The sequence below is a fragment of the Saccostrea cucullata genome, unplaced genomic scaffold (assembly GCF_032062105.1).
Source record: "Saccostrea cucullata isolate Sc308-1 unplaced genomic scaffold, CSIRO_AGI_Scuc_v1 ctg894, whole genome shotgun sequence".
NCBI classification, from domain to species: domain Eukaryota; kingdom Metazoa; phylum Mollusca; class Bivalvia; order Ostreida; family Ostreidae; genus Saccostrea; species Saccostrea cuccullata.
In genome coordinates, this window is record NW_026921034.1 from 66550 (window position 1) to 77211 (window position 10662).

At 33.0% G+C, this 10662-nt stretch overlaps 1 protein-coding gene across 1 annotated transcript; it reads right to left on the reverse strand.

Annotated features, from left to right (window-relative positions):
* Positions 1 to 827: 827 nt before the first annotated feature.
* LOC134259031 (obg-like ATPase 1) lies at positions 828 to 10301 on the reverse strand. Its single transcript, XM_062741628.1, has 11 exons — positions 10192 to 10301; positions 7379 to 7461; positions 6961 to 7021; positions 6466 to 6593; positions 5721 to 5896; positions 5423 to 5497; positions 5200 to 5276; positions 3404 to 3544; positions 2953 to 3049; positions 2255 to 2377; positions 828 to 1506 (listed from the first exon to the last, which is right to left on the reverse strand). Exons 1-11 carry the CDS (start codon positions 10290 to 10292, stop codon positions 1396 to 1398), a joined length of 1173 nt encoding a protein of 390 aa, XP_062597612.1. The 5' UTR covers positions 10293 to 10301; the 3' UTR covers positions 828 to 1395.
* Between the last annotated feature and the right edge of the window lie 361 nt (positions 10302 to 10662).

Sequence of the window (10662 nt, forward strand, 5' to 3'; positions counted from 1 at the left end):
CTGTGGCCTAAGATGATCCTATTCACTTTGAAGTTCAAAGTTCATGGTCAGAAATTCAAACATTGCAAATAAAAGACTCCAGATAACTTGACTTCTCTCTCAGCTTTTCAATGAAATTATATGTCGTAACTACTAGTGATTTATAAAGTCCCCTATTTGTATTTAGGTCAAAGGTAAAAGCAAAAAAAAATTCTTATGCAAAAATCTGGTTTCCAGAAAATAACTTTTCCTTGAGTTTTTATATGAAAGAATATGGAAGAACAAATTGGGCGAAGTGCCTATATAGTGTGACAAACATGAATTCAAAAATCAAAGTTCAATTATATCACAATTTTGATATTTCATATAACATGAAAGTCTATTTTATGTAAAATCCATTATACATACTATTTAAAACTCGCAAAGACTGAAATTAATTGCCAATGAGATGGCATAAAAAACTCCATCTTTTCCTATCAGCTCTTGGCCTTAAAGTCATGTTAGCATGTGTCAAGATTTCTTTTGACATCCAACAATGCAACAAGGTCTTTTTCAGTGGTATTTTTAAAAATTCTTCACACACAAGACCACTACCTTTTACACACATACCATTATTAAACCAGTGTCTCTTTCTCTCATTCAAAAAATTTTTTTGCCAAATATATGTTGCAGAGAGATGTCTAAACTAGAGAGTAATGAAAGACACACTAAATGGAAAAGCTGAGGAGAGTTTCTCACATGAAACCTTTGATAAGAGCAGAATTCTTCAGAACAGTTTCCAAACAAGACCACTTTAATTTCGAATAAAACTGTTTTGTCTTACTTAGTAAAAAAGAAAAAAACTAAAATTCCAGTTAATTTCTTTTATTCATGAGAACTCTATTTCCATGCAATTATTAAAGACTGCCTGAGAAAAAAGTTTCTTCTCGCAAATATTTGTATTATTAAATGTTATTGTATACATGTACATATACAACCCATATTCCTTTTTTTTCACTAATAAATAATACCAAACAACTTTCTCTCAAAAGTAAGGTGTCAAAAAATTTGTGACTGACAGATGTCCTATTTATGTCACAATTTATAATTCATTAGGCTTTCATAAATTTATATCATCACTTCAATATCATCTAAGTCTCAATTAAAAAGCGATGCTGTGGAATCAAAATTTCACGGTGGACATAAAATTTGTAGATGAGAGGTGCCCACGATTCCACAAATTGAACCATTACGAAATTTAATGATTCCACAGTATGTATAAAATGAAGAAAGAAAATTTTCATTAACTTTTTCTCTCCAATAACCCAGACCCCCCAATATTTTATCATTAAGATTGCATTTGCCTGAATCATGCCTTTAAAACAGACACAATTCCAATATCTCTCGAACACATTCAGAGGAGTTATCCCTCTTGTTTCACTTTTTCTTTTTGTCCGTTAGCCCTGCACCGGCATTGAACTTAAATAAAATAATGTCTCCATCCTCCACTACGTATTCTCTTCCTTTCTGTCGGTATTTACCATTGGCCTGTAGTTCAGAGAAACACTCCAGTAAAGTCACAAGGTAATTTCAACACCATTATTTAAAGCAATGTCAAATCAACATTGTGTTTTAAGTTTAAATTTAGACTATCTCAAGTCTCTATGTTTTAGTGCTCTCTTTCATATTTTTTGATAATGTCAAACCTATGTTTGATAACATTTAACTATGAAAGAGAGCAGAGGACAGCAATACAAAGAACAAAGAATTTAGAAAATATGTTAATGAAAAAAATTAACAATGAAAACATAGAGACTTGAGCAAGTCCAATTTAAATTAAGTGAATGAAAACATTGTCATATAATCTTAAAGTCAGAAGAAGCACTTAAATACATTTCATAGACAACTGAATCGTAAAAAGATAAGTATTGCCAACAGTAGAAATACATTTAGGGAGTAACTATATTCTACTTTGCTATTTGCGACCGTTTATGCTGATATAACTGTCCCAAACTGAGTTTTACCGCTGATTTGCAAGCAGAGCCTGTAAAACAGATGTTTGTAACCTTCAAATCACTATTACTGGTCGCAAATACTAAATTAAAAAATAGTTACTCCCATAGCTATGCAATTAATGCATTCTGCTTGATGTATATGTCTTGTTTTGTTTTGTTATATGAAATACTTCACCAAGTGTTGTGATTTTACTATGCTCTACTGTGATATCGAGAACACCAGTGCATTGGCCAATCAAAATATGTGTTTAAAAATCAGTTTGCATTAGAATGTAGATTACCTTGCACTCCGCCTCAGATCCGAATTCTTTAAAGTCAGCATAGTTCATGACTTCAGCCATGATGAATCCTTTCTCAAAGTCTGTGTGAATCTTTCCTGCAGCCTGAGGGGCCTTTGTTCCTTTCTGGAAATTATACAGAGTTTTGGATAAGAAAAACGGTCTGGGGGTACTTTGGTATTCTCTGTTTTTGTTTAAAACTACAGATAATATTTAGGGGGATGCAGTAATACTGTGCTTCCAACACTAAGTTTAAATACTTAGATGCTTTTAAATGAAAACTGTGCAATCAGTTAAGCATTTACATGATTCTTTCATATTCTGTATATAATACTCAAACAAACAAACACATATACTGTAAACGTATTATATTTGGCTGTGTATTCTTTTTAGTGCCTTTAGCGGAGAGAAACTTCCGCTAATTCAAGTACAACACTAAATGTCTTCCACATATACTCATTAATAAGAACATTGAGAAATGCGCTAAATCAAATTTACGCTAACTTGTTCAAAAGTCAGTTTCCGCCAAATATAATACATTTACAGTATATGGATGAATATACATGTATAACAAAATAAAAATCATGTGATCCTTAGCAGTTGAAAAAAATTCTTCAGACTGCACAGATTTATGCGAGTCCGCCAGCAATGCTAAACAAAGCTTATTTTATTTTTGGCCCAGGAAAAAACCATGTGTCTACCTGTATCGTCCAAGCTTTGACTTCATCTTTACCAGAGGTGAAGAAGTATTGTAAATTCAGTGCCTTGTATCCATTAACAATGATTTTCTCTAATGCACTAAAATGATAAAAAAAAATCTTTATATGTCTTTTCTGCATTTTACATAGACCACAGATATTTTCACAATTTAGCTATCAATCCAATCAAAATTTAAAAACAGTTCTTAATACGTTAATATAAAGCATTTGGATTTCGAATTGTAAGGATTTAATTATCCTCAAATACTTCTATAGAAATGTAGTTATCAAATATTCATCCAATATTTATTAAAAAAAATCCTAAAATGAACATCAAAATTTATTTTTGGAAGGACCTCCCAAATATCTTCACCTGTATAGTTAGATCTGCATGAACCTGCATTACGATAGGACCATTTTTTAGATTATTTTCAACAAATAAATCGTTTGTAACCTTGTAACTTTCTTTTCCTCCTGATACTTTTGCTTTTCCTCATCAGACATATCTAGCAGGGCCAGTTCCACAGCACAGCTCATCAGGATGACCATAGCCCCAGGGTCATTCTTGTCAATCCATTCCTTGATTTTTACCAACCTGTCAAATATCAACACATAGTACAATTCTCAGTTAAGCTTGGACTTTCAGTAAGGCATGGCATTCTTGGCACTACGTAATAAGCATCTGTCAAATGGCAGATAAATTCTCATTGGTTAAGAAATTAATAACATCAGGAACTTTAAATTGTTGTTGACAATGATGAGATGACTTAAGCCCCGCCTCTGTGCCATTTACTACACTAGTTGACATTTGGCCAAATTTCTATCCTATGTTCACGTATATTTAAACAGTGAAGGAAAGCTTTGTAAATTTCAGCAGCTAATTATGTAACGTCGAGAATGTCACACCTTACTGACAGTCCAAGCTTAACTGAGAATTGTCCTAAACAACATCTAAAAAATTATGTCGCATGATCTAAATTTAAATCCAAGAGGATATCACTGTTAAAAAACAGAGAAGTTCCAAAGCCTTACATTAGTATGAGGTATACAAAACCTTTAGTAATAGAAACATGATGAAACAAACTGGCAGTGTTTGCACAACAACCTATCTAGAAAACAAAATAATATTTCAAGTACAAATGAACTTGGAATCTTTACTTAACATTATGGCAAATGTTTCAGACAATTGAGCATATTATATATGTTTCTTTATGTAGAAGAAGATTGACATGAAATGTAAGTTATGGATTTACACATGACTTCTGTCCTTAATATGTCAAATCAAGGAAAGCATCTCTACTTCCTAATTATAAGTTATTTCTTGCATAGGAAATTAAATTTGTATCATCCACATTTAAAATTTAACCATAAGACTTCATAGGCGAAAAAAATGTTTTCTTCCTAACCTTAAACTCTCACAAACCTTAATATTACTGCAAGTGCAACACAAAAAGTTAAAATCAATATACATAATTGATGCTGTTGAGTAGAAATTTAAATAGAATAAAATTAGGTAGTATTTTTTTTAAAGTTAACATGCAGACTTACAAACACCGAAATGACATCCTATTAATGCCTCTGTCAGCTTACCATGGTTATTTTTCAGATTGCATACATGTAAAATCTTTAATATCAGGGGCATAAATTTGATATAACAGTTATTTTGCTTTCTCAAAGGTATATCACAGGCTTTGAGGTTAAAAATAAATGTATAAACGGGAGGTAAAAGATTTCAATTGGCACTAATGTACATTTTATCAGAAAGATAATAAAGAAAAGAACACATATGGAATTGATTAAATACAAAGAATATGAAATATTGATAGGGTTATTGTATTTCTATAAAGTTATCATCCTGCTGCTTGTAGATTATGTTAAAGAATGTAGACAAAGTATCTTTTAAATTTGCTATGGTATTGAGAATACGTTGGAATTCCCCGAAATAACATCTGTACAGGATAACTAACTCTCAAAATATTGATCATCAATTGATTGACTCTCCATTGTCAAGCTTCACAACAGAGTCGCCGATCAAGAAGCATGTTTGTTTAGCACTGTCCGCTTACCCTCGAGACATGCGAGGTGCATGTTAGTCGTAGTATAAAGATAATTAACTATTCAAGTCATTAAAATGTGGGTGCCAATACTAAAATGCAATAAAAAATTTTAGCGATTTTTAAAATGGCTAACCACTAAAAAAGAAGCTATTAGAAATAAAGAAAAACAATTTGAATTCTGATTCCCACTTACCATTTATTTTTTTTTAATGCGATATTCAAGTATTTAGGCTTGGAGGTTAAAAATAAATGTTGGTTCAAGATTTCAATCTGAAAAAGGAAATATTTCAATTTATCATATCTTTTTTTTAATAAGGGCCAAAGTTAAATCTACTGCCTGCAAAAAATTCATATGCTTAAGAATGTAGACGGTATAACAATTGTGTATACTGCAAGCAGAGAGTGGATTAATCTACCTCTTTAGCATCCCATGTTGACATCCTGACCCACTTTTTATTTTCTAGTAAATCCCTCACTTTACATAAACAGTCCTGCAATATAATCACATGCCCACTAGCGAAGTGCAAAGAGACTTTTTTCATAAAGCCAACAAATGGTAATGCAACAAAATATCTGTGAAAAACTGTTCTGAAAAAAGCTACAAATATCAAGTTAAAGTTGAGCTGGTCTTAATTTTAAAATGTTTTTGTTTTTGGCTTGTCCTACATTTGACTACAAGTTGAGTTTAGCCAATCACACAAGAAACACACTCACATATTCTGGCTTTTTGGATTTGTCTCCACCCCTGGCCACTGTTCTTTCCAATCCTCCTAGGCGATTGTTTAGATATTCCTGGTCTTTAAACATTAATTCCTCATGAATGATATCTAAGTCACGTGAGGGGTCAACATCTCCTTCTACGTGAACTATTTCTTCATCATCAAAGGCCCCTAGCAATGGAAAGGAAATGTTAAAAAAGAAACATACTCTGTTTCAGTATGTGCGACTTCTGCAAAGAAAATGAATGAAAACTGTTGGTGGCGGACGGACAGGCAGATGGACAGACAGACCAAGTGAAATGAAATTTGGTATTCAGATTTATCATAAAAATATCTAAGTCAATTTCTGCTTCGGGGATGTGATGATTTTTGAAAGAAGTAGACCCCTTGGACTCAGAAAAATTCTAATTAATTTCAGTTTCCATTCATTTCTTTGAGATTACCATACTGAAATAAAATTTGGTATGTATGTCTGTTCGGTTTCATCTCTTGTTTAAACAATGTTTGACAAAGTGGTCACACATCATCATAATTTTCTTTTACACATTAAAAAGGTAGCAGCTATGAACATCAAAGAATCTTTACAATTTTGAAATATTCATATTAGGTGCAAAAATTATACATTTCTTTATAGTCATGATTGAACTTTCTTCCATAAATTTCAAACAATAGTTTTCATATATACATAACTCAAAGTATATATAATATACTAAAAACATTAAAGTATAAACAATACATACTAACAACATGAAAGATCCCATCACAAGCACTTATGTTAGACAGAAAGGAATTTCCCAAGCCTTTTCCTTCGTGGGCACCTTTGACCAAGCCAGCAATGTCCACTACATTCAGGTAAGCAGGAACTTTACTACAATGATTAATTACACATGTATATTCAAACTTTACAGGATATTGTATGGCAAGCCTTGCAAATATACACTATTTCAACTTGCTTGATAAAGCAAATATCAAATCATACAGAATATAGATAGCTGCTAAATTATATATATTACATAAACAATAAATTTGTTTTCAGAAGTGTATAAATGAGAAAATTTTCTTGGATTTTTAACTTTCTTAAATAACTTCTGTACAAATATTTGAGATCTGTTTTTCATGTTTATATGTATTATCTTTCAATGGAAATCATATTCAAATATTGGGAAAATAATTCACTAATGCAAACCCCTGTATCTCTACATCTCCCTGATATTAATACAGATGTATAGGATTACCTGGCAGGTTTGTAGTGTTCACACAGGTGTTCAAATCTCTCATCAGGGACAGGAACACGACCTGACAAATGTACAAAGAAAAAAAATAATTGACAAAAGTTAATTGTTTAATTTTTACGTTTTGAAAATTCATTCCCTGTGCCTTCTACTTTTAACCTTCTATGAATTCAGAATAAGATTTTTAATTAATGATACTTTGATAAGAGGGATAACTCTAAACAGTATAAGTATTGTGTCCATATTTCAAAAAACTGTCAATTTAAAATATCTCTTTTGGAAAAGTTTCATCTTTCAATCAATAATGAAATTGTTTGCATTTTACTTATAAAATTAATTTCTTTTGGAAAGTCATAAGCTTTAAACCGACAATGCATATGATCAAACTGAGCCGATTATCAGCCTGGAATTATTTTCTCACTTTCATTTGGCTCAATGGTACAGAAGGGAAAATTTTCAGCCGTGGCAGCACTTTTTGTTAGCACATTGAAAAATGATGACTTCCTGGAAAAAAAAAATTAAAATAGGGGTAATGCTTACATTCATTATCAACACATCCAAAAGAAAAAAAAATATTTGTAAATATGTACAGTACCTGGCCATAAGTCTGTCATAATCAAAGGCCTGAAGGGCCACAATGGCGCCGTGCTTTAGATATGGCAGTGATACTGTGAAACTATTGGATTTCCAAGCATGTTTAAAAGTATGCATATGTCTACAGAATTATATAGCTTGGTTGTATATCTGGATGAAATACCCCGATTTAAGCATTTATGAAATAAAAGCATTCAACTCATATGGTCCAACTAAACGACTTGAGAACAGGTTTTTATGTGTAGAGTACCCAGGTAAAATAGTATAGGATTATACTTGCCAACACCCAAGATGTGAAAATCTGGTCATTTGTGTATTGATAATTCTATTTAAAAAAGGGTTTTCTGAATTAACTTACAATGACAAAAAATTATTGATTAAATGGACATGTTAAAAAAGAACATTGAGGATTTCATTGTCCAGCAATGACCTGAATTAAGTGTGCATTTAAAAAAACCTTTTCAGTTTGTGCTAACAGGGACTAGCTATATCATGTATATACTAATATATTGTTAACATGGTTAGCATATAGATCCCTGGTGCTAAATTTGAAAGTAATTCCAATTTTAGGGGATTTGAAATTACTTTTCCCCTCTCTTAGGCCTAATTAATTTAATTAACTAGTGCTATGTGTACTAAATGTACAGTAAGACCTACACTGTCTTTGATCACTTTATTTTATGTAATGAAAGTTGTTTTCCAAGATTCCTTGACATGTACATAAATATTGTTTCTCTTTCTCTTTGTTCAATTTGTTCCTGTTGGTCCTGATAACAATATTGTTCTATCACAAGCCATTTTAAATTTGTCAAAACAATCCCAGATAATTTTCACCTGCACTGATAATTTACTGGCCCACTGAACATAGCCATCGGCATTGTTTACGTAGATCAAGCTTGGGTTGTAACTGGAAGTTAAAAGTACAACCTAATTTACGAACCAAATCCGGAAATCGGGGAATCGGGCGATAAGCATGACCCGCTATGTCATAAAAAATAATCAGGTTAAGGGTCGAAAAGTAACCCGACAAAAGTGGGCGAGTTGGCAACAATGTATAGGACTGTTGAAACTGTATGATTTTCAAGCAATTTATGGAATAAACGCTAAAATTGGCATGTATATTCCTACGCCAGATACATGAAGGTCTTGGTTCGATTACTATATTATTTATAGTATTATTAAATATTATTGAAGAAAGCGGTGAACAGTCAGAGATTTCCTCATTGCTAGATGAGCGCCAAGCTAAAGTTCGACGCCATAAAAATGGCTGCCGAAATATCAAAATTCTGGAAGCCAATTTTTTTTTCTTTAGCGTTGGTAAATAGATCAATCTATACAAGCTGCTGCTGAATAGTTCCTTTCTATAGAGTGTATACATACAATAATTCTATGACGTCATTTTATAAAAGTGACGTAATATCTGTCAAATGTTTAGCAACTGACAAGATGGCTACTAAAGGTAAACAAATGTCTACCCCTATGAAAAATGCGATAATAACTATGTCTGAGAGTGGATATACCCAACAGGACATTGCAGCTATTCTTTCTGTGAGCCAGTCTGGGATTTCCAAGTTTCTCAAGCGATACAAGACGCGCGGATCCATTGAAAATAAGCATCGAAGCGGACGACCTAGAAAAACTGATGTGCGAGGAGATCGTAAGATACTTTGATGTGTGAAACTCAACAGACGGCAAACTTTGAGTGAAATAACTGATGAAGTGAACTCGAAGTTACCAAGTTCTATCTCTTCACGGACGGTAAGAAGACGTTTGCGATTTTTAAACTTTACAAGAAGGAAAACCAGGAAGACCCTGACAATTCGATCTGTAAACAGCACCCGCCGTGTAAATTGGTGTCGAGGGAAATTACATTGGACAGTGAATAATAATTGGAAAAAGGTGATTTTCAGCGACGAAACCCAGGTTGTTATTGACCAGAATAAGCGAGTTTACATCTGGAGAAGACCCAACGAAGTATGCCGACCCGAGTGTCTTGGCGTCCGTGGAAACGGAAAGTACTCGGCGATGTTTTGGGGGTGTATTACTCACGAAGGAATCGGAACATTTACAGAGGTAGATGGGAATATTAATTCCCAAAAATACATTAACATTTTAGATACAAATTTATGGCCAGTTATTTTGCGCCATTTCTCGAATGGTGACTATTTATTTCAGGATGATAATGCACCGGTCCACTCCTCTAACGCCACAAAACCATGGAAAACTGAAAACGATATTAAATGTCTTATTTGGCCATCACAATCTCCAGATATCAATATAATTGAAAACGTGTGGAGAACTATAAAAATACGTCTTCAGAGACAGGTACACAATATTCATAACCGTGAAGACCTCATCTTGAGAGTAAAGGAAATATGGCGGTCCTTGCCTCAGCACTACATTCAGAGCCTGTACGCTTCAATTCCAAGCGAATTCGACAAGTTATTAAATCTAAGGGTCATGCAACTAAATACTAGAGATGAAAGGGTAAGTGCTTAATATTTATAGATTTTTTTTTATTTTAGAATTTTGCGTTCACGTTGTTCACGTTACGTTACGTCAGCCATTTTATGACAGACTTCTGGCCAGGTACTGTATATAAATCATGTAATTACAACTTGTACAATGCAAATACATTACCCCACATTGGGTAAACCAACAATGCCTATTTTGAGGTTTGTCCCCATTCTTCCAATGAGAGGAGGGGGGCCTGTTGCCTCATCCTTCTTCTTTGGTGGCATGGTCAAATTTTAAGATTTCTGAAAATTAATGAATCAAGAGTCAAGACAACGTTTTTCTGAATCCACTCAAATTTTAAGTCTTTTTCTTTTGCTTACATGTAACAAAATCAGGCTTGTTACCAGCGTAATGGGATATCTGACAAGGGCACTGAAAGTTAATGTATTAAAATATCAGTATTTCATTCAAATGCATACACATACTCAATATTTACAACTTCCAGCGCCCATGGTATCTGAAAGATAACACTGCACATGTGCACATGTACGGACATCGAATGTACTTGTAGTCCAAAAAGTACAGGATAGTAGTAATGCAATACATTCGTTAATTATATAATGATGTAAATGTATACTTAATCAAAACATAGAC